Source organism: Ovis canadensis, chromosome 12 (genome assembly GCF_042477335.2).
Source record: "Ovis canadensis isolate MfBH-ARS-UI-01 breed Bighorn chromosome 12, ARS-UI_OviCan_v2, whole genome shotgun sequence".
In the NCBI taxonomy this organism is placed as follows: domain Eukaryota; kingdom Metazoa; phylum Chordata; class Mammalia; order Artiodactyla; family Bovidae; genus Ovis; species Ovis canadensis.
The window spans coordinates 44,242,387-44,268,241 of NC_091256.1; the positions used below are offsets into that span (position 1 = coordinate 44,242,387).

A 25,855-nucleotide genomic window follows, 5' to 3' on the forward strand; every position below is an offset into this window, starting at 1 on the left:
CATACACATATACCTACACATGGAAAAGGACTGAAAAGAAATACGTCCAAAGTTAATAATACTTAGCTGGATGGTAATGTCACAGGAAAATAAATGCCTGATATTGAGTTTATCTTATGTATATAATTTCAAAAATATAGATGTTAATTGTAAAGTACATATTACTATCAGGTATTTTATTTCTACAGTATTTTTCTGCTTTGCATATTTTATGTGTATGTTTTCTTGTTTGTTTATAGTAGTAATTTGCCTACCAACTTCCAATGTTCAATAAAAATTTGGTACATGTATATGCTCATTATCTTTTATCTGTCTTTAGTCCATGACATATTGAAAGAACTAACCATTTGCAAAGTTTAGAGTAAACTTATGAGCTTCTATGTTAGCTTGAGATTACATTTGTGGCATGACTATCCTAGCGTCATATAAAAAGAAAATTGACTCTAATCCATTTTCATAGAAAATTTAGGTAATTTCTGGCTTTACGGAAGCATGAACTTCTCTCTGCATTTTTATATAGCAGTTATATTGTGTAATTACATTTGCATGAAGTATAATATTTTACTACTATAATTAGTATTACAGTGATTGCTTTTTAAGGAAAAACATGACCCCTTAATTTTTTATTCTTTTAGAGACTCATTCAACTTTTGGTAATAATTAACAGAGGCCAATATCAGTTTCTTCCTGTATAATATAATTTTGTAGCATCCCAAACTAACATCATCTAAACATGCACGGAAAAAAAAAATAGTTCAACCGGGTGTGTGTTCTTTACTTCAATTAAACTCACACAGTTGGATACCTACTGTTGCCAAAACAGTAATATAATTTATACATTATAGTCCACACAGTAAAACTACACTAAAAGTCATTTAACAATATTTATAACACCATAAAATACAGTGTTAAAATATATGAACTGCAATATGTACCAAAATTGTAAAATTTGTTTCTCATCATCAGTGATTAAAACCAGGATCATTGCTTTAGCCTCAAAACCCACAACCCTGGTGACAGATTAGAATTCAAATCTTAATGATCAATTTACAATTAACAAGATAGAAGTGAAACAAATTAAACCAACCATTATATATAACGAGACCCAGTGGACTCCCATTGTTCCTCTTAATTACAAAACGCAAATCACAAATACACAGTGGGTACTGTTAGACATCAATCCACAAGCCTAGCAACCCAGAAAGTGACAATGATAGAAAAGAAAGAGAAGCAAAACCACGTAGACAGTTCTATGCTCTATGTCTTATTCTTTTCAGTGGGGCCAAAGTGCTGAGAGGTGAAAACCTAGCACATGCTGGATCCCCAGTCTGCAGCTGGCAGAGGGTCCCGTCTAGCCGGTGCCCAACCTTTCTGAGCTCTTCCCAAGGCATGTTGTAGATTTCACTGCAAACTGCACTGCAAACATTTTAGTGCTGATTCATCCAAGCGCTTTGGGAGAGGGAACACATCCTTCTCTTTAATAGAAAAAAAAAAATCACAGTTGCACCAAAGATATTTAAATATATCCATGTACCAACTTTGAAAACAAGCCTATCACTGTAATAAGCTCTCAGAGTCCTAGGTAATAAAGACAAAGGGAGCTAAAGTTTATGTGAGTTTCATCTAAAATCAGCCAGAATGTCTGCCTGGTGCCAATTAAAAGCAAAAAGGAATTAGTGTTCTTGTCTGATAGTCAAAAACAAGCTACATAAAATGCTGAAATTGGCGGTTCACTTTTAGCTTTAAAATGAGATGTGCCATTCACAAAACCTGGGGTTACAGACACCACTAGAGCAGTGCGGAAGGCATAGTGTGTAGGAAGTACTGGCTTGTCACTGTGGAGGGCTTGCAGACAGCAGAAGCAATAAGCACAGCCATAATGCGACTTACGTCTACTTCGGAAAAAACACATTTAACATACACACAGGCGGAGGAACCATTTCTAAACGCTTTCACAAAGCAGCTTAGCATGTGGACGGGGTAAAGAGTAGGAGTGTCTGGGAGTGGTTCCCCTGCGTTTTCAGCTAACAGTGATTCTACAGGGGCTCTAGTCAAAGGACTAGATCTATGATTTTTTTTTTTTAAAGGCTTAAATAAATGGCATGAATCCATATATTTAGTATGGGATTTTGAATAACATAAAATTCTCAGACCAAAAAAAAATGTTTAAATTGTTCATCAACATGAAATAAATACACTTACTTTCAGGAAAAAGTTTTACTATGGTACTCTGAGGAAAACCTGGATTTAAATTACCCTATGGTTTAAATAATGATTTTGGAGATGGCACTTTCACAAGGACAACAGCTTAGAAAAGTCAAAAAACTTCAAGATTTCCTCATCTCAAAGCACAGGGCGGGGATTATTTATCCCAAAAGTTTAGGAGAAGGTAAGTAGAGGCTCACTCCTGAAGAGCTTCTACAGGGCTTCATAAATTCATAGTTTTATTTTAAAAGAAATACTCGGAGCCCTACAAGTTTTATAGATGTTTTCAAAACAAAGATAGTATCAAAAGATGGAGTGTCTTTCATGTAGGAAGCCAGAGTGAGATGAGAAATTAAGAGTAAACAAACAAACAAGAAACCTCCAAACACAACTGATCCTATCTACTAATTTCTTGTGAGACACACAAAACATATATTTTGTAAATTTTAGGGGCCTTAAAACGTTGTAATGATAATAAGTTACAACTTGTTTAGCCTTTATTATTAGGTAGGTTTTAGTTTGGAATCAACTTATAAAGTTACAATAGATGCGTATTTTAACTCTTCAGACTTACAAGACAAAGTTCAGAGCAGGACCTGAAACACAACCAGATCTACAATTTCCTGATCCTGCATTGCCTTCAAAAAGGTTTTCCGTTGTGGTATAGACTTTATGTCTGTCAGCAAATTATGGCACTCAGACCCTGGCAAAGGCAATAATTGTTAGTGAAGGGATATCCTCATTGCCAGTCAAGACCCTTAAAATGATGCCATCAGTGACACCTAATGTATATTTTTATGTGTCAAGCATGATGTTAGGTGCTATGTGTATACCTATATCTCCCTCTCTAAATTTCTAATTCCCACCAAAATCCTGCATCATAGTTTTTAAAAGGTTTTTACAAATGGAGAAGCTGAGGTTTGGAGAAATTAAGCGAAAGACCCAAGGTTATGAAGCTAAGTGGCAACGGAAGATTCAAACCTTATTCTTTCTGAATTCCCAAGTGTTTTTTTTTACTGCACACTGCCCATCATCAATAAAGAAATAGTATGGAACCAGAGTCAGATCATGATACAAAGGGTAACACCATGCTTGTTTGTTTCATTCATTCATTCATTCAATATATATTGGGTACCAGATCAGATGGTAAAGAATCCACCTGCAATGCAGGAGACCTGGGTTTGATCCCTGGGCTGGGAATATCCCCTGGAGGAGGACACAGCAACTCAATCCAGCACTCTTGCCTGGAGAATCCCCATGGACAGAGGAGCCTGGCAGGCTACAGTCCATAGCGTCGCAAAGAGTCAGACATGACTGAGCGACTAAGCACAGCACAGCACCAGCTCTGTATCAGACATAAAGGAATACATTCAATTTACAAAGTAGTGGTCAGGACCTAGAATCAGAAGTGAGAGGAGTTGAAGAGAAGAGAGGCTGAGGTTCAGGTTCACTAGAGCGGGGTAAACTGCTAGACCTAGAGCAGGGAAAAGAAGGCCTTAACACACACGGCACAGGTTAACCCAGGCTCACAGTCAACCCTCACATATGCAAGTATGCTCCACGGAAATTTAAAGATTAATTTTTCCCTCCTAATTACTTTGGTCTGGATTTTCTTTTGTGGTGGATGTAAGATATTATTCTTATGAAAGGTCATATGTAGGCTTTGGAACCAGAAATATCTAAGTTAGAATTCTAGTGTGCCTACTTATCAGCTATTTAAATGCTCTGAGTATTGGTTTCCTCATCCATAAAAGAAGATAATTCACGCCTCAAGCTGTTGTGAGAATTAAATAATATAAAGCAAGCATATAGCTTCTCTTTCTCTTTTATATACTTCAATTTCCTGAATTATACCTGAATTAGACAGCAAGATAATTAATCAGTAATCAATCCCGAAGCAATCTTAAGCTAACACAATCTTTTAAGGTCCAATTTTTTCTTAAATTATTAATGTGTTTGTATTTATGTGAAGTAAGTCAAATATTTCTAGTTAGAATACTTTCTGTTGATACGAGGATCTCCTTCAGGGCAAAATTATTTGGGTTTCCTTGTCAAATTTCCTGGAAATATTGGGTGTTTTGGCACTCTGAGCCTTTTCCCTTCCCAAATAAGATATCTAATTAGTATTCGCTAAGAAGGTGCATGCTCAGAGCACCTTCTGGGTGGTTATAGGAGTTTCTGCCTTCCTGTGAGCAGAATGAATTGGATTCATAAGTGCTCTGATTTTCCAAAAGATTCAGGGATGGGGATTCCACAAGCTAGGCCAGATTATTGATGCAGGAACCCAAGATGGGGCTCAGAGTGATTAGATACGCTCTGATCCTCCTAGAAATTCATTCTGAATGACATACCTAAGCCAGTAGTTGGTTTGCTGAGCCCTACTGCTTGCTGTTTGATAATATAAGCAAGTTTCAAAACAGTATAAAAGAGAAGATACACTATTTTCCCATTAGGTTATATTGTAACTGATACTTTAGCTAGTTAACTGAATGATTTCTTTCGAGTTCAAGTCAAAGCGATTCTGTGCAACATCATTCATTTGCAAGAGGAAACCACAGTTCAAACAGGCCAAATAAATTTGTCTAAGATTACAGTTACTGTCAGAGCTAAGATGAGAACTCAGACTTCTTAGAATTTAGAATAGAAATAATTCATTTATTGTGATAATATGATTGAACAATGTACAGAAAAAATTCAGTAAGATCTCAATCAATGGGTTGATAAAAGAGCATATACCTATAAAATGAATGATGGCTGTTCTATTAAAATAAAACGATTTTAGGAGAAAAGATGGTTTTGGTTTATTTCAAAGTGTCATCTATTTAATTTTTATACATACATATTTTATTTATTATCATTTGACTTAAAGATAGCTTTTATGTGTTCATGGAGAACTATAATAGACTAAAACATGTTGACTATATTAAAATAAGACTTTAGAAATGCTTGACCCACCTGTATGTTTTATTAGAATAATTGCCATTTTGACCCTTGTGTTCTAACATTTTATAGTTTTCAATTCTGAACATTAATAAGGTCAAATAATAGTATGTATACCTAACTATAAAAAAACACTGAGGTGTCTATATGGACAATTAAGAAGATTTTCATAGAGAGAAAATATTTTTTACAGGGAATTTGTCAATACCTATCTAATTTTGACATTAGACTATAAAATAGTGGAAATGCTGTCTTAGGAAAAAAATTACAGCATTCACATAAACAGTGCTCTGAAAGTACTGCATAAATAATATTACCCACCTGCTTTTCTGAGAGATTTGTTCCAGTTTCTTGGCTAACATGCAGCACTCTTCCTTCAACTTTGTCAAAAATGAATTCTGGGAGGTCAGCAATGAATACTGTTCATTTTCTAGAAATAACAATAAACCCTTCTGTAAACATCAGATGTTTATGGCTGTAACTCTGCAGGGCAATGCACAGTGGTAAAAGCAATAAGACTGACTACCACGTTTCCTGTAGATCACTTTTAGGGTCCTAGGTCAAAGGAATGCTCATCTGGCAAGACACTGAATCTTGTGAGACATTTACTTCCCTAATAATTACACACCAGAAACATTTCTGTTCATACCAGCTTTGTGTAAATTTTAACATGTTAATAACTGTCAAGTACCTCAAGTGGAGTCATAGATTTTTTTAATCTTTGTAATTTTCAATGTACTCTTCTTTTGAAAATTTTATTCTAAACAGAATGTCAAATTTATCACAATCAGATAATTCAAAACTAAAATAATTGAGGAACTCTTTCTATACTGTAATTCATGCTTTATGTTTCATATTTGCTCATATATTTCACTACCCCCACCTTGCATATACTTCTCTGTTTATAAAAGAAAAACACATAATTTTCCTTATATTTCCATCAACAGCGTGAGCTTCAGTACAGATCTGACCAAAGAAACTGAAGAGAGTCTGTATTTTTGTGCAAAATACAAGGAAGTATTCTTATGGTGGCTCAGTTAATACTCTTATCTAGTATTCAGAGATACTGCCAAAGACTCCTTGATCACTAGGATCCTCCTAGTAGTGGGGACAAACAATAATTTATCCTATAATTTCCTCCTTTTGTTTTTAGTGGAAAAACAACTAGTAAGCCTTGTAAATTTCCATTTCTTCTGGCCAAACGCTGTGAGAAGAAAATCTCTCCTGAAAGTGAATTATGCAGATCAATATGACATTTGCCTATTAGCAAATAAATAATTTAATGAATTTTATGTTAGCAATTTTTCACTTATAAGATAAGCAACACTTTTTTTTTTTAACCAGGTTATCAAATACAGTATACATTAAATTACATGAAAATTATCTTTAGGTGAAAGGTTTAACAGGCCCTTTCTTTCTCTTCAGTTTTCGATAGTGACTGGCAAAAAAGCATATAGCATACAAAGCAAAATAAATCAAGACACTAAAAATTAAGCAACATTTTTCTGGAAGAGACAGGATCAATTAAACTTTCGTTTTAATAGTACGATCAGCTTGGAATATGTGGTGTGGAATTATAATGACTGACACTGTCTTGTTTTGACTAACACTGTCTGTGAACACACAACTCAAAAGTGAAAGGAACTACAGAATGCTCTGACTGAACAAACCAAACTGCCTATTTTCAAAGTGCATTTTACTTTCAAATTAAAGGTAAAGAGTTACTGGCCAACTCAGCCTGCAGAATAGCGCCAATGTGATGAAAGATGGCAATTTTTAGCCAAGCTGCCAGCTGTGGTCAATGCCTTGTATTAGCGAATTTTAACAGCAGTTGTGAGAACTTGAAGAATGCAAAGGATTAAACATCACTTTAGACTGGGTTGGGGGAGGTGGGATAATAATACAAATGCTAAAAATGTTCGAAGCTGCAAAGATTAAATAAAGGAACATATCAATTTGGAGCCACTGAATTACATCCAGCTGCGACAGTGAATTAAGAACCGATTAATGGCTAAAGCTTTTCTCCAGTTTGGATGCTGAAGCAAACTCATTAGGCTTTTAGAGTAGCTATAATGTGTGTACTGTGGGAACTGTTCAGTGCTATTCAGGAGACTCTAACTGTAAGCTCAGAGCATTTCCCGCAGAGCTTCTGATGCTATTTTCTTTATATAACATGTGTGCCTGAAAACCCAGCCAAAAACAAGCCCTTTGTTTTTCTACTTTGTTGTGGTCTCTCTCAGCTTTACGTTTCTTGAACACAGGTAAATAAACTCATAATCCAGATGGTGCAACAGATGTGAGAGCAGCACTCTGAAATCAACAGACAGTGGGCAATACTTTCCATTTTCTCTTTTAAACGCTAACTAATATGTAATTCGGAATCTCCGGTGTAGTTAGCATCTGCTCCCTTCGGCCAGCCAAAGGTTACAGGTGTTCCTGATGTCATTTCACAGTAAGGCGTGGGCCTGGCTTGTGAGCAAGTGCCCAGGCTCTAATCTTTCCCTACCACCTACCAGTTTTGTCATGCTGGGCTTCCATTTGCTGTATCTTCTGTGTCAGCTCCTGCTCTCTTTGCTGGGCCTGAAGGGCTTGGGCCTTTGCTTCATTGCTAAAGCTCTGCTGAATGCTATCTTTTTCCAGTCTACAAGGCAGAGAGGAGAGAGAAATTTAATCTACAGATGCACTAACCCCCATCATTTCCCCTACAGACCTCAGAGAGCTGATATGGAGTAAACTGTTCAGCATAAGCAGACAACAATCTTTCCACAGACTCTCAATTTTCAGGGGAGAATTCAAAGGACCTTTCAAGCAAGGTTTAATACCTGCCATAAATCCAAATGGACTAAGGTAAGCAACTTTAAAAATCAAAATACCATGACAACTGAATTAATGGTGTTTTGTAACTTTAAAACACAAACATCATTTTTTATAACATTCTCATTTTTGCCGGCTGTCAATTCATCTTTTTTCTCCTGAATGGTCAATCTTTCCTAAAGATCCTGAAGTTATAGGATCAATACAGAGTGACTCAATACACCCCAAAACTTAAATTCTTAAAACTAAGTTTTGTGGATCACCTCTTGCTTTTCCTCCCAAACTTAATATGGAGTCTCAAATATAATGTAGGAGGTTCTATCTAGAGGCAGAAATGCATGCTTTCATTAAATATTTTCATACATTAGGCCATGTAATGTGAATATAAATATGAAAATGAAAAATGTCTCCTAGAACTTCATAATAAAATCCCTTTTGGGTCACACTGAAAGAATTGCAGGATGAGAAGCTTCTGTAGTCAAAGACGAGAGCTCATCCCACTGTGATTGGATATTGACCAGTGGATAGGTCTATATCCAATCACTGCTGCTGCTAAGTCGCTTCAGTCGTGTCCGACTCTGTGCGACCCCATGGACGGCAGCCCATCAGGCTCCCCCGTCCCTGGGATTCTCCAGGCAAGAACACTGGAGTGGGTTGCCATTTCCTTCTCCAATGCATGAAAAGGAAAAGTGAAAGTGAAGTCGCTCAGTTGTGTCCAACTCTTCGCGACCCCATGGACTGCAGCCCACCAGGCTCCTCTGTCCATGGGATTTTCCAGGCAAGAGTACTGGAGTGGGGTGCCATTGCCTTCTCCTATCCAATCACAGTGACTCCTAAAGAGATAAACTTCCTAAACAGAACCTGAAGAATGCAAAGGATCTCATCTCGGGCACCACTGTGGATACTGACGCTGAGTGCAAGCACACGCACGCACACACACACACACCACACACGCTCATGCAAACACACACATTAGGTGGGTTCTTTATACTCTAAATACGGGTAGGTGATATGAAAGTTTTCTTCCATTAACTGGCTTAGTTATTTCTAACTCCTAATCTCCTTGTGGGCATTTCTCATCCATGCTGCTTTAGTTTACTAATTGAGAGATTTACTGTCTTGTCCTTGCCAAACTAAAAATAAACAATCCCATAAACCTATCACTACTAGTCTATGTACCGCTGTGGAACTTCGAATCACTGGCTTCTAATTATAAAGCAACATAAGGAAAGTCTGTATTGAAATCGGTCAATGCATGTTGGTAATGTTGTAGTATAAAATTCCAGAATGAAAATACACCCACACCTCACTCAAATGGATCATCAGGGGGCCACGCTAAATGTGAAATAAGGTCCCTTCTGGTACTTTTAGTAACAACATCCCTTGGACCGGCTCCAAGGTCTTGCCTCATACTCAGTTCCAAACTGGCATATTGCAGCAAGCGGAGTCGGGCTAGGCCACTTTTTGCCTCTCCAGTCATACCACATATTTTTTGGCCGTGGAAAACTGCATGTCTCTGTGTTTTGCTGGGATGTCTCCACACCCTCCTCACCCTTCTCTGCCCTCCACCAACCCCTGTCACCCTTGCCCAAGGTATGCTCCTCCTTTAGGACCTGCTCAATATTCCCCTCCTCTTCTCCCCCTTCTCCTAAATTGGCTATTCTTTCCCCAAGGTGACATCAGCATGAAAGAAAGGGAAAGTGTTATTCACTCAGTGTCACATCCAACTCTTTGCGACCCCGTGGACTGTAGCCTGCCAGGCTCCTCTGTCCATGGGGTTTCCCAGGCAGGGATATAGGAGTGGTTTGGCATTTCCTCCTCTAGGGGAGCTTGCTGCCCCAGGGATAGAACCCGTGTCTCCTGCCGTGGCAGGTGACTTCTTGACTGCTGAGCCACCTGGGAAGCCCTGTGTACACATGCATCCCACTAAGATAACATTTCTCACAGTTCGGTGTTGGTTTACTTGTCTGTCTCTTCTTGGCCTATTTGTCTATACATACTCTGAGCCCAGTTCAGTATGTGGCATATAGGAAGTGGCCAGTGAACAATTAATGAATGGATGTTCTTACATACTTGCCATGGGGGAAAGAAGGCTGCAGTCTTTAAGTGAAGCTGCAGAATCTGCTCAGGTCTTACATGAGGAGGCAAAAACTTTCCAAACATGTTAAAAGAGAGAGAGAGAGAAGAGCACAGAAAAGGATGGTTCTAATGGTGTTGCCAGCTGGAGCTGCTGCTGCCCAAAGAGTCAGCTTAAAAAGGGTACCTTGGATTCTTTCATTGAGCAACCATCCCCAAGACAGAGACTTAGGATTCTGAGACTCCCAATACTGGGTGACCAAAAAATGCAGTGTTTAAAACCAATACCCACTGGAGAGCAAAAACGGGCAGTAAAAAAAAGTATTAATTATTATTAATTAGTAATTAATACTAAATTATACTAAAGCAGTCATAACTGGGACTACTGTTTGTAGACTGGGGCTTATGGTTCACTTACACAAAGGAGTTGTCAATCTCACCAGTCATTTTCAGAATGAGGAATTACCTGATTATTGATCTCCTAGAGAAAAGAATCACTTTCTTATTGCAGTTCTCCTCACAGAACAATTTAAAAGGATGCTCTACCAACAATGTTGTTACACATCAATTTTTGTTTCTTGACTCCTTCTCCAACTTTTACTCTTTTTAAGAAACTACACATTTTACTTTCAATTACATTTTTTAAAAAAAGGCATATTCTTGCTTTCTTACCTCCTTTATATACTCCTCTCTTTCTATGTTGCCCCTTTCCCCTGGAGGTTCTTTCTTTCTTCTTTTTTAAACACAACTTTAAAATGTTAGAAATGTGAAGGAATCTCAAATTTGTTTAATCAAACCCTTTCACATTATAGCTGGGGAAAAGAAGAGGGCCATAAAGCGTTAGAAATCTGCTCAAAGGTTACTGTAAATGCTATAAAGGCAGAGGTGGGATTTGATATATTTTGATTTAGATAATGCAATAGTGGCTTGAAAGAATTTTTAAAAGTTATCTGGGCATTCAAGGACGTGATCAGAGAAGAATCCAAAACAATTCATTTAATATTTAACATGACTCTGTTATGTGAAAGACATTCTGCTAGGCACAGGTCAAATGAAGATAGGTAAATATAGCATAGTCCTTACACTAATAAGAAATTCAAAACGGCCAGAATAAAAGCTGAAATACATTATAAAAAAGGGAATAAAACTATCAAAGCATAGCAAGACATCAATTCCAGCTGGGTGTGAGAGCCTCAGGAAAGATAGCTAGGCCAGTCCTTCCCTACTGGTTTTCATTCAGTCCTTACTCAAAATACTGATAATCTCATTTAACCAAACTTATAGTTAGACATATTTTACAAATTGGAATAAAAGTAACGGCAGTAGAGAAGAATTTCTTGGTTGTTATTAAAATAATACTGAAAGATTTATTCACAATAACTAAAACCTAGAAATAACCTAAATGTCCATGAACTGCTTAATAGATAAACTGTGTTATAGCTTTACAATGGAATGCTAGGAGTGGTAGTAACAAAAAAGCAATAAAAGGGAACTGTTACATAGAACACCTGGGTGAATCTCAAAGACAGTATGCTTAAAGAGGCACAAAAAGCATATACTATGATTTCATTCACATGAAATTCCAGAAAATTAATCTACAGTGTGACTGATGAGTGTTTCAAGGACCTGGAGGTAGGGGATGGGCATAAGGGAATCTTGGGGGTTGATAGAAACGTTCTCAATCATGGTTATGATAGTTCCGTAACTGTGCACATTTATCAAAACACATTTAATTTCAAACTTAAAATTGGTGATTTTGATTATATTTAAATTAACCTCAATAGAGCTGACTTTAAAAAGGAGCGAATGTACTAGAATTGGAACATCCACATTTTCTCCAAGTTACCCACATCACCCGTGGCAGCACGTGCCCGTGCGGGTCATGTCGATGCTTACTTGATAAGAAGTGAGAGTTATTAGTAAAAGGAGGGAGCAGTACTCTGGAGTCTCAGATATGACTAAGTACACACAGAGGTTTAGGCACTCCTTCTATGCAATGATAATTCTGGTTGATTATATCTTCTCAAAATGTCATTTGCTATCCCATTTTAAAAAATAGATTGAATCAAATGGAACTGAAGGACTAACTATATGTTTCTAATCCACAGCTTTTCCATGTTGTTTATTTTAAATGTTGCTATTTAAAAAAAATCCATGTTACAGAACAAAGATGATTTACTAGATAGATTTTTTAAAAAATTTCACTAGTTACATTAAAGGACTAAAAGCTTCTGATGATCCTACAGTTCACCGGTGAGTGTGGGTCACAAATCATGAAAGCCTTGAGTATAACCTGAGGAGAAGGATGTGCTGGTGGCAGTGATTTGGGGCCCCAATCCTGTCTGCCATGTCTATTCTCATCTTTCTATGAGTGACTGAAATTCTAGTATCAGACATATAACCCTTTTTGGTTAAAAGGTGTTTTTTCCTTTTAGAGTAAAACATAGCTTCGTAACAGTAGCATATTGGTATAATAAAATGTATGAGACCGTTTACAACATGCCTATTAGATGAGAGCCATTCTTGATGGACTTAGAGAGAGAAGTAGCAGGGAGCTAAGATACATGATGTCCTTTTGTCCCAATAATGGTGATAACATCTTTGATCACTTGGTTGATGTTGTTGGGTCCTGGAAAATGTTTAATAATTGATTCGGGGTGGGGACATCTCTCATTTGCAATGCTTACCAATTTTCAGTGTAAATACTTCTACCGGGGCCTATTTTAATAATATGATATTATCTTATTCTTGGGCACTTGTTGGCTTTCTATTCCATAAGATGTTCCAGGTTAATCTTGTACTGTCCTTTACCAGGCTTGGAATCAGCATTTGCTCAAGGAGCTCTTGTGTCTTTTAGTGGAGAATCCAAGAGGTGTCACTAGGTGGTGATCATTGCTACTGACTCTTGGCTTCTAGGTCACCTTAGTAGACAGAGCCGGTATGTGAATATGAAAGTACATATGAAAGTATAGATATGAATATTTGTCTACGGGTCTTTATATGAATATAAACATAACACATTCAAACTGATGTCTCTAATTCCAATCCAGTAACATAGATAGAACCTAGTTTTCCCTCTTTCTTTAAGTGTAACATTCTTCTCAATAGTGAGAGGCTTGGAATCCGTTATCTTCAACATATTCATTTCCTTGAACTTTGTATACACAGAAAGTGCTTTCAAAGTTGCAAATCTACTATAGAAAGCAAATCTATGAGTAACTAAAATTAAATATTTCCTTATAGTTTTGCTTTATCCAAAAAGTTGAATAATAATTGATTTATGATATTGTGTTAGTTTCAGGGGTACAGCTAAGTGATTTAGATTCTTTTCCATTATAAGTCACTATAATATATTGAATATAGTTTCCCGTGTGATACAGTGAGTCATTGTTTTTTATTTTATATACAGTGGTATCTACCTACTGATGCTTCTTTAAAAAAAAAAAAGCATACACACCATTTTTCAATTGATTCTCTGTAAAGCACATCTTAAGAGGCAATGGAATACAGCAGAAAACTCACAGAGCTAGAGGATTTTATTGCCTCCTTATTACCTATGTGACCATGAACAAGTAACCTAATTCTTTAAATCTGAAGATTCTTCATGGAAATAGGACAGGAAAAATTCTGTCTTTAAAGGTTAATAATAGTTTTAGCAACATGTTATTTATTAATATTTAGCATAAGCTAAGTTCTTTATGCATTCTTTTATTAATCTCACACAACTCTAAGAGGTAGGTTCTCTTATTAGCCTCACTTTATAAATGAGGAAATTGAGGCCTGGAGAGGGTGTACAATTTTTTCAGAGTCACCTAGTTATTAAGGGACACAGCCAGGAAACTCAGGCCTACCTACATCTAGAGTGCACATATGAATCTCTAAGTTTCAGTATCTGACTCTGTCAGCAATGCAGAGAAATGAGATGAAGGGTGACAGACAAGAGTCTTACTTCAATTATCCATATATGTGTGTGTGTCATTTAATACCCACAGTACATCCACCTTGATAGCCCAGTTCCAAGCTAGTTCTCCTTCTTTCCCATTTGCCCATATGCGACTGGATCACTTCTTCCTACAATGACACCATCAATTAGTTGTATCCTTCTTAAAGAAATAAATGGACCTGTGCAAAAACATTAAAAGGCACATAAATACATCTCTTGCCTCAAGTTGGTCACAGACCTCTAGGATAGATAAGACATGCACATCTTAATTGGAATGTAAGTACCTGAAGAATAGAGACCTCTGTTTTGCTCACTCACTTATACCAAGAGCCTAGAATAGTGCGTGGAATACAGTTGTGTAGAACAAACATTTGATGAATGATTAATGAGTGAATGAATGAATGAACAACTGTTAAGGAGCATAAAATACTAAGTATCCTCAAGGGTTTAAGGATCCTCCTGTCTATTGATCAGAAGAAGAAAATGGGATAAAATAATCCCTATTTTAGCCAATCATTTAATTTGGTTTTGTTATTGTTATTGACAATAACAATAAAAACAATAATAAAATTAGTAGACAGCCTGTTATCTTCCATTTTTGTGAAGAACCAAAATCCTTTACCTTGTTAGTTTACCACTAACAAGGACTATGTTCTCATACTGGAGCAAATGGAGAAATCCTGGTGTAGAACAAATAGGGAAAGGAAAATGCAAAAGGACCATTGCTGCTGCTGCTGCTACTGCTGCTAAGTCGCTTCAGTCGTGTCCGACTCTGTGCAACCCCATGGATGGCAGCCTACCAGGCTCCCCCGTCCCTGGGATTCTCCAGGCAAGAACACTGGAGTGGGTTGCCATTTCCTTCTCCAATGCATGAAAGTGAAAAGTGAAAGTGAAGTTGCTCAGTCGTGTCCGACTCTTAGTGACCCCATGGACCACAGCCTACCAGGCTCCTCCGTCCATGGGATTTTCCAGGCAAGAGTACTGGAGTGGGGTGCCACTGCCTTCTCTGATGCAAAAGGACTAGGATTCAGTAATCCCTATTTCCTATGCTGTGCTCAGTCATTTCAGTTGTGTCTGACTCATTGCGACTCTATGGACTGTAGCCCACCAGGCTCCTCTGCCCATGGATTCTCCAGGCAAGAATACTGGAGTGGGTTGCCAGGCCCTCCTTCAGGGGATCTTCCCAACCCAGGGATTGAACCTGTATCTCTTTTATCTCCTGCATCGGCAGGTGTGTTCTTTACCACTTGCACCACCTGGGAAGCCCCAATCCCTACTTCCTCAAATATGCATCAGGCATATTTCTGAGAGAAAATTATTTATATTTTCTTCACTGCAAAGTATATCACAATTTTCAGTACAACACTGAAAGATCAATTATCAGATCAGAGCATGAGTTACTTCTAGGAAAGGAAGCAGAAACAAAAGAGGTCAATTTCTTTCAAAGGAAGAAACACAAGAGGGAGGAAATAATTAACAGAAACTTTCCTTAAAATATTTTTGCCTCCAAAAATATTCTCTTTTAGTCTCTCCAAAATAATTTGAAAACTCTAACCTTCAAGGCCAAGGAGGGTATGGTAGACTCGATATTGCCTGCTTCTATTACACCTTCCGTATCATTCACATTTACTTAAGACAAAACCACAGACTCTTCCCATCTCATCATCTTACAGTGTCTGTGCTTTCTGTTTTACAAAGCAGAGTCTGATGCATTGACTTCTTTATTCTTCATAATAATTTTCTAAGGCAAGGTGATGGAGCAGATATCCTTGTTTGACAGATGAAGCATCTCAAGCTCAGATAATTGAGAGATTTGCTCAACATCACACAGCTAGCAGTAAGTTTGGTGTCCTTTCCATTCCATGGCATTGCCCTACATGAGGAATATTCAACAAATACTTAAATAACTACTTCGTGCCAGGCACAAAAGTGTGGGGGTGCATCGCTATACAAGATAGAGACCACGACCATCCCTTCAAAGAGATCATGGTCTAGTGATGAACACAAACAAGAAACAGCAACTAAAATGGTGGTGGTGGTGGTGGTTTAGTTGCCAAGTCACGTGCGACCCCATGAACTGTAGCCTGCCAGGCTCCTCTGTCCATGGGATTCTTCAGGCAAGAATACTGGAGCGGGTTGCCATTTTTTTCTCCAAGAGATCTTCCCGACTCAGGAATCGAACCTGGGTCTCCTGCCTTTCAGGCAGATTCTTTACCAACTAAAATAGTACGGTAAATAATAAAAGGGGGCTAAATTCCTGCTATCCTACAGTGGATAGGACTAGAGTTGGGGAGTGGCTAGGCACAGTGAGGACAGATTTCAGGCAGCTTAAAATATTAGAGGCTTAAAATGGGTAACAATTAGCCATATAAAGAAAAACAGGGATCTTGTTACAAGTGAAGTGGACAACTGGTGCAAAGGCCCAGGGATAAGAGAGAGGATCAGGTGCCTTTGGAAAACTGCAAGCAGTCCTGGCACAAGTGGAGGGTGGAATATATGGGCTGTGGGGTAGAAGCGAGCAGTTGGTGGAGGGGAGACTGAAGGAAGATGAGACTGGAGATGTAGGCAGGAGCCAGAACATGAAGCTATTTTTAAGGACTCCATCCTCAGGGAAATAGGGAGCCAATGTAGGGTTTTAAGCAGGGGAGTGTTGTGATCACACTCAAGCTTTAGAAAGATCACTCTGGCGGCAGTGTGGGGAACAGATGGGGAAGGGACAACATTAGAAGCAGGGAGAGCACTTATTACTACAGCAATAGCAAGAGCAATTCCTGTAATGGTTTCTTAGATATAGTAGATATCACAGGTGGATAAAGAGACTGAACAGCCCTCAAATGCACACTGTGGGATTTTCAGCCTTGACATTTTTTTAGTAGCACAGAGGTCTCAAATGCATTAAGTGCTTGCACTGATCAGAGTTCCTGGGAAAATGTCAGGCCCTCCTATGCTCTGTTTTACAATACCAGGGGCCCAGTTCTAAAGACTAAAGAATAAGAACAAATACATGCTTGCATGGAAGAATTTAGACCATGATTTTCCCTTGGCATTTTCATACTGTTAAAATGTTCACATTTCTATCTCTGGCTTTTCTGTGTAAATGATTGTATTGGCCCACTCTTGCCTTTCCTCCTTGAAAAGTATCAGTTTATCTACATATTCCCAATAATTAACTCTTCTGATGAGTAACTTCAAATTAGATATCAGAAGGATCAATCTATATTATAATTGCATTTATGTAACCTGTCAATGGATATGCATCACTGTCAAATTCTAGAACAACTGACGGAAAATAGTTTCTATTCTATTGTGAAAATGTTTTTGAATTAATTTTCAGGAAACATTTTTAAATGGGGAGCATACTGGTTACTCTGTGTCTATTAAATTTACTCAGAAGTATAATAGCAAGGGTCAGAAATATTAAATATGTTTCATAATGTCATTTCTCAAGCCTAATAGAGTAATACTTCATTTATCTAGAATATTGGGAGAGTTACACAAGAGAGACTTTTCCAGGTATTAGACCCACAGAATTCTGACCATTGCAGTAGAAATATGTCTAAAATATATTACATCTCTGCTTCCTTAAGAAAACTACACCAAATATAACAAAGTCTCCGTAATCAACCATGCCTGCTTGCTGCAACGTTCCCTCTGCTCGGAAGCTCCTAGGAACCACTGTTTGGTGCTGAATCTTCAGGTGTCTAACATAGTGACTGGAAATAGCAGGCACTCGATACTATTTGTTGCATGGAAGGTCTCAGATGCTATTCTAAGGAAGCAGAAAGTATACGGAAGGACTGATCTGCTTCTTATAATTTTTTTTATTGGTTGGTTTGCTATGAATGCTGCCATGCTTTTTGTTTTGTTATGTTTCAAAATTCTTTTAACATTAAAACTGATGTTTAAGATAGTTCCACTGATCCTACGCAGAAAACTACGAGGGCTTTGTGATAGTTACTTGCTTCTTAGAAGTACTTTAAAATTTATATCTCAGTTCATGGCTCTGTATCAAATGGCTGAATTTACCAGAAGTCTACACTTGAGGAAGTGGGGGAGTTCTGTAATAAAAATAGCAGGATTTTCATTTTTCTAACACGGTGGCCTTTGGTCAAACACCCAGTATGTTTGTACACAGAAATAAGGATTGTGATCTACTGACTGACCTTGGCTTGGTAACAAAAACGCAGTTCATTTTTAAAGTTGGACTGAGAGCTCTAAAACCTCTCCATTGTTGCACAAAGCTCTGGAGCTGAAAAATACTGCACTTATAGAAGAAAGAAACTGACCCAAGGCCAAGTTTTCAGATTCTTACTCCAGTATAATTCTCACTCTTCTCGATAAGAAAACCATTGTTCTTGTCATAGCAATTAGGTCATTTTCCTCATCAAAACATTTTTCTTTTCAGTGATTTTGTGATTTAACCTTATTTCTATTTGGTTCATAACACTTGCTTACAACTGTTCTTATCTACATCCTGAATGGTTTTCTCTGCTTCAGTAACATAAAGTGTTTGTTGGGTTTTCTTCTTCCTCAAGCCATCTCTAAGCCATCATCTTCATCATTCCTATAGTAACAGAACTGCCTTTTCTATTTCTGTAAACCTGCTTTTATCTTTATTCTAAATCTATATTCAAATTCATTTCTAGGAGGCAGCCTCTTTTGAGCATACCCAAACCAGCAGAATTTGTACCCTGAGAAAAGGAACATAAGCAGCTAAAATCCTAAAATATATCTAAAAACAATGTTTCACTTTTGACCTTTACCCCTTAGTACATAAACTTCACTGCCAGCAGGGCTGGGTTGGCTGTTATTCTTTTTGCGCAAGGAAGTAGGGATGAGGGAGCAGACTTTGGTGTCCGCCCAATTGGCATCAGAGTCTCAGTACCTTCACTTACTAGCCTGTACCCTAAGTGAATGAGTTACTTACGCTGACATTCAGTTTTCTTGAATGTGAAATGGGGTTAGTAACAGCACCTCTCCTTATAAGACTAGGAAAGTTAGCAGAGCACCTACACATTGTTAAATGTTCAAAAATATCAATTAGTGCCATTATTATTATCTGACTCCTTGTGACCCCAGGGACTGTAGCCCGCCAGGCTCCTCTGTTCATGGGATTCTTCAGGCAAGAATACTGGAGTGGATTGCCATTCCCTTCTCCACAGGATCTTCCCAACCCAGGGATGAACCCAGCTCTCCTGCATTGGCAGGCAGATTCTTTACTAATCTGAGCCACCAGGGAAGTCTTATTATCATTATTATTTCCTAAAAGATGATTCCTCAGTGTAACAATCAATACGATTACCTCAAAGACAAAAAACATTGGGGAAAGAATAAAAAAATTCCTCAATTTACTGATAAAACCCACACGGAGGGAGGTGGTACAGTGGATATGAGCTTGGACTTTGGACATATAGTGTCTAGATCTGAACCCTGGCTCTACCACGCACTAGCTGTGTGACAACAGAGTGGAGTTTCAGCCTAAGTTTCATTCCATCATTTAATAAAATGACAGTATCAGAATATGTGAGGTAGTCTACATAAAATGACCAGCAATGTCCAGCCCAGATCACCATTTGAAAGACGCCTAAATTCACATAACTGGCTGGCATCGAATTATTTGTCAAGTTTAACTTCCACAGCTCTTCACATGTAAAGGTAAGATATGGAAGAAATTATTGAAACGTGCTGCTGCTGCAGCTGTTGTTCAGCTGCTTTCCCTCTCTTCCTCCTCCCCTCAAAGTGACAGTTCTTCAGAGAAAAATTAACCAAAGTTAGTCTTAGCTACTGGTTTCAACTGTGTTTTTGAAAAGCTGACATGATTTTCTCACTTTACAGAATGATTCCAACTATTGTAGCCACAGACTCTAGGGTTCACGGCTGCACCTACAGCGGGCATTGTGGGGAAGCCAGGAGAAGCGAGGAACAACAGGTCAAGGGCTACAGTGGTTAGGACGACAGCCGCTGGCCACACGTGGCTACTGAGCGCTTGAACGGTGGCTAGTTTGAAGAGAGACCTGCTGGAAGTCTGGACCTCTGTGAAGAATTAAGGATAAAAAAGAGTAAGATATATCTAATTAGTTTATATTGGTTACACGTTGATACTATTTTGTACATTGGGTTAAGTAAACTATGTTATTAAAACTAGCTTTCCCTGTTTCTTTTAAAATATGACTATTTGAAAAGTTCAAATATGTGGTTTGCATTTTGTGGCTCCCTTATTTCTACTGAAGTGTGCTGATTTGAACAAAACTCCTTTCCTTCTCCCCTAAAGCAAAGCATCATATTTAATCTTGATGTTCCATAAATCAAACGAACCATGTTACCACATACTAACTTAAGCACATCATGCAGATATAAAATCTCATTTTTATAAAAATAAAAAATTATTAAAATAACATTTTCTTATCTTGATAAATTGATCTGTGTCATCCAGTCATCATTGCTTGAAAGGAGAAACAAAGAAGAACTCTGATAGAAAACTAAGAGCTAAAGCTGAAGTAGTCACTGTATTATACAAATGTAAGCAATATAAGCTTTCTAAATTTTTTTTTTTGTAAATCAGATTTGGTTTGAGGCAACTCCCAAAATACATATTCATATTTAAAATTAAATTATGAAGCATATTAAAAATTATTCCATACAGCCAAGTTGGCAAATCATAGAAAAATGTCCAGTTATATACATGGATTACAAGCTCCTCATAAGTTAATGTGTGTATAATTGGAAAATCTTTATCATTTAATAGCCTTTGTATAATTGTTAAATGGGAAATAGCAGATTCTCTAAGATCAGCTCTCTCACAGATTTTTTTTACTGAATCTTCGGCAATCATCCTCATATCATTCATTCTTTACTTGCCCATAGTAAGAAACTAACAGTTTCAAAGTCTATCAAGAGTGTTAGTCAGTCAGTCATCTATCAGCCCGTGTAATACTGTCCTTCTGCCTGGTGAGTTTATCCGTTGCCTTAAAGTTTTTACTTATTGCAAAACATTATCTCCATTTTGTGAAATACAAATAAGCCGCTGAATGGCTTCAAATCTCTACCGACACTGGTGGGGTTTATTTGTTGGAAGAAATACTATTTGAGAACCCGGAAAGCAGAGTGAGTGGGAACGCCAGGACCACATATAAGCCCTCATGAGAATCATAATTCCAATCATCAATATCATTACAAGATCATTATTTATAGAAAATCTCACTTGAAATATTTATGAATTCTAGGCACTTTCAAGTGTATTTATAGAAACGTTAACACATTATGAGTGCTAAGCTTCTCAACTCTTAGAGCGTACTGCCCATGAGTTTGCTGCCTTTCTTCTGAATACGGGAAAGCATACACACAGAAAGGAGGAATATCAGTATGCCAAGAACTGAGGGGGAATGAAATCTATTGCAGAGTTTGACTTAGGGTCCCAGACTTTAAATACATGCCAATAATTCCCAGAAGAAAATTGCTTAAAATAATTTATACCCAAAAGAACCCATCATGTTTTACTCTATGAAATCTTATTCTAAGAGTCAAGCTTTGAAAGGTACATCAACTCAATTAGCTGACTGGCATCAAATTATTTGTCAAATTTATTTTATTTTCTAGAACCGTTGACATATATAAAGGCAAAGTTGGAAGAGCAAATATGGAAGGACTTGCTATAATGTGACTCCGGCACAGCTAACTGTTCAAGTGACGGTCAAAGACGTCTCCCCTCTCTCACCTCCATTTCAGAGCACTGATTACACCTGACGGGAAAGTTACCCACCGCCCTGCTCTCTTCATGAACGAGAGTGGGAGGTGGGGACAGAGAGGGAAGTTCCAGAGGCACGGATGAGATAAGAAAACAATTCCCACGTGATAATTCTCAGATGTCCTGCTACAAAGTGATTTAGATTATTTTGTGTATTTCCCCAAACCTGTTTTCTGGGAGATATGTGGAGATTTAAAAGAAAAGTTTCCCTAAGTCATATAAATTTGGGAAATAGGGAAAACAAAATTCCTTTCTAAAGAGAGTCATACTATGTGTTAGCATATTAAAAGCTCTGAGAAGCCCTACTGTCAGGAATCCTATTTAATTCAACTTTCCAAAAGGAATATTTTCATACCACCCACTACCATCAGAGGCAAATAGCATGATGGATAAAATCTTATTCTGGAGCCTAATTGCCTAAGCTTGAATCCCACCTCCACCACTTGGTGGTACTGTGACCTTGGTCAAGGTATTAACCTGCAGACACCTCAGCTTTCTTATCTGTAAAATGGGACTCATGGCAGAATCAACCTGGAAGGGTTGCATGGAGATTGAGTTCATGTGAGTAATGTGCTCATCTAAGCAGTGTGTCCAGGGAGCTATCTTTACCACCACTCCTAGGAGGAGTTCCAAGAAGCTGTAATTTTTGTTTGTAAGCTAAAACTCCTTGCTTTTTTGTTTCAAGAACCAATAATCATATGCCTGAGCCCCCAAAGAAAATTAGTTTCCCTTTCAGCCACAGGTCATCTGAGATTTCTACAGAAAGATTTTAATGTGTTTATTCAAACAAGCTATATTATCAATTAATACAAAAGAGCAGTATGTGGAAAGCAGGGGAAAACACTAGATTAGAAGCAAAGAAATGGAGATTCTACTTCTAGCTTCCACTAAATGACTGTTGACCTTGGACATGTCACTGAACTTCTGTGCATCTCAGGTTTCACATAATGAGTATTGGCCTACATGGGTAGTTTCATTAATTCATTCATTCAAGATGATCTTGAGTTCAGGACAGTTCATAAATCTAAATATGCTGTTTTCTAGCTTTTACACACACACACACACACACACACACACACACACACACACGGTATGTAGTTAGATAAACCTTGTCCACTAGGTTGTAGGATATCTGTAAAGAAGAATCACGTTCTTTTCATTTAAAAATTTTACAGTGCTTAAATGTTCCCTCTATAGCTGTAATAGAATATGCACTCAATAAGTTTTCAATGAGGGCCTTCCCTGGTGGTCCGGGATCTAAGACTCTGCTCTCCCAGTGCAGGGGGCCTGAGTTCGATCCCTGGGCAGGGAACTAGAGCTCACATGCCTCCATTAAGAGTTTGCATGCCACAACTGAAGATCCCATGTGCTGCAACTAAGACCCAGTGCAGCCAAATAAATACACAAATATTTTAAAATGAATAAATGTTGAATGAATGACTCTTTAACAGCAATCAACCCTTTACCCTTCATTCAAAAAAAATTTCAAGACCCCTATGATGTAAAACACTCTGCTAGGTACAACTAAGTTCACATATTTCTGGAAAGTTATTAGTTCTACCTATAAAGAGCTTGCAAATTGATTTGCAGTATGCATATCAAATGATGACACTAATTGTTGCAGTTTTTGTTCACTATTTTTCAATTTGAATTCCGTAATTCAAGTGAGTTTTATGGTATTATTTTACACAGCAGCACCATGCTAGTAACATTACTATCAAAAGGTATTTAGTCACTATGATAGAAGAGTTGGCAAAATCAGTATGTTATAATGAAAGCAAGTAGCTTCTAATTGATTTTATGTAAAATTTTAGATTAATAAGAATATCTATTGGATGAAAACTTCTTGATGAGTTGGAAGAAAGAAGTACATTTTAGAGTTGGTTTTAAAAAATCACAGAGGTTATCAATTCCCTTTTATTAGAAGAAATCACTATTTTCCCTTCAAATGGATAGTTGTATATAGCCTCATCCAGTCTCAAAAGTGACAAAAAGTGTTGATCTCTACAAACAATATAAACGTAAGTAAACATCTTCTATAACTGCTAATCAAATTTCATTTCTCTTCACTGACAAAAGCATGTCATAGATTATAGACAATTTCTCTAAAACCAGTGTCCCAAAATACCCTGAGCTAATCAGATGTAATCTATCTGATCCAGGTGGCTCTGAGATAGGGAATGTGAACACAGTGCTCACTGAATTTACTCTGAGTATTTAATCTTTGTGAGAAGAATGCAGAAACTTTTGTGGGTAAATTATTAGATCTTTAAGATCCCCAAATAATTGTGCATTTTCACTGTTTTTCCTGGTGATTGCTTTCTCAAGGCTGCTCTTCTATTGGCATCTTTTTATCAATAATGTAACATAGGAACTTTTCAAGGACAAGAGTGGAAGACATGGGCCCACATAAATGGAAGGCATGATGTGACCAGACAGATGATCAGCAAGATGTCTTTAGTTTGCAGAGAGAAGGTTTCGTTTTCACAGGTCTAAGAAAAATTGTTTAAAAGTCTCTTAGCTCCACTGTAAACTGTTCCGATTGTAAATGATACTTAGTTTGCAGGTGTCTGCCTGAAGGCAGGTCACTGAAAGTCAATGAAAATCAGGACAATCTCAGCAACAGAAATTAACCTGCAGATTGTGGCAGGCAAACATATATTTCAGAGAGCATTATTCTGACTGAAACAATCAAACCGGACTTCACAAAATGAACAGAGACTTACAACAACAAAAGCAACGGCATCTATTTTAACATTGCAAATTTCTTAGATATTACAGATGCCACCCAACAGTGCGTGCATTCGCTTCCCATATGTGAACAAAACTGAGGCATCACAAGATAAATTTGAATGGAATGTTAATCTTCACTTTGAATTTTTTTTTTCTTTTCCTAGCTGACGACACAATTTTAGTATTATCATAACGGAGCTTCTGGCTGGAAGAAATTAAATTAATGGATGGATAAAAAAAGCTTAGAAACTTAAAAAAAATAAACAACTTTCAGATATCTATACTTGATGGTGTCAAGAGCCAAGATGAATGTATTTCAATTGCAACTTCCAAACTAAACTCACAAATTACTACCATTATGCTAAGTGTTAGCTACCCCACTGTGCAGTTTTGCTTTGTGAATTTTTACCTTCCTCTATGAACACTTTTAGCCACTGATCGCACAGCCTTGCAATGTTTTCTGCCTTTTCCTTTAAATAAACTGGCTCTGGCTCCTTCCATCTGGTTCCCCTTCCGTCAGCAACCCTGCACCTGTTCACACCTCCTCTCCTGTTGGATTCCACTGAACATTTCCTCCTCTGCCAGGGCTATTCTGGCACTCGCAACCTTTCTGTCATTCAATCCATCTGTCAGAAGTGAACTTTGTTTACCGCAAGCTTCTGCTTTCTTCTTCAAGAAGCAAAGCCCCTCAAGGTCATTGTCAAATGAACTGTCGGCATGGATTTAAATCCTCTACTGCTAACCAGCAGAAGATGAAGTTCTGTTGTGTAATGTACTTGTGAAAATTACTTTTGGGTTCGGAAAGACAATAATTTGGAGTCAAAGTAGTAAGACATAGTGTTTTAATGATCATTTGTAAAACCAGACAGCTGATATGTATCTCCTTCATGTGTGTCTGCACTTCTTATTATATCGAGTATGAACTATATGTATAAGAAGCAAAATAAAAGTTTTAAAGTGAAATCAAAATATCATAAACAAGTTTACACTATGTAAAAATTGCTTCATACTATATAGCATTAACTTGAGGAATAAATATTTTCACTAATGAATTAGCCAAGGGAAAGAGTATTCCAATTAAGAAATTTTACACTAAAATGCTTAAAATGTACAAATATGTACCATTTCAATTATAAGCTATATATTAACACACAGCTCCATTACTGCTTTGAAAACTTTAACCTATGATATACAAATCAATTCATGGATATTTTAAACTCCATCATGTAAAAAAATAAACAACTCTGCTTAAATAATACTCAAATACATGCTGCCAAACATATCATCTATCTAAAGAATGTAAGTTGTATCAATAGGCAGGTTTTGTGAAAGAAATAAACCCATGGAAATTAGGTGATTAGATGAAAATGATACTCTCAATTAAATTTATTCTGTGTCAT

General features: G+C 37.5%; 1 protein-coding gene across 8 annotated transcripts in view; it reads right to left on the reverse strand.

The window, feature by feature from the left end:
• SDCCAG8 (SHH signaling and ciliogenesis regulator SDCCAG8) overlaps nt 1-25,855 on the reverse strand; it is a 243,423-nt gene that overhangs the window by 72,787 nt on the left and 144,781 nt on the right. For 5 of the 8 annotated variants that reach the window (XR_011247669.1, XM_069545548.1, XM_069545547.1 and 2 more), the window contains exons 14-15: nt 7,659-7,786; nt 5,467-5,575 (exon numbers count right to left, since the gene is read on the reverse strand). The exons of the other annotated variants lie outside the window; for them this stretch is intronic. Coding sequence is in view for 4 of the 5 variants with exons in the window: in XM_069545548.1 (XP_069401649.1) it covers nt 5,467-5,575; nt 7,659-7,786 (237 nt within the window). In the remaining variant the exon portion in view is untranslated. The remainder of the gene's footprint in view (nt 1-5,466; nt 5,576-7,658; nt 7,787-25,855) is intronic. 8 annotated transcript variants of the gene reach the window in all.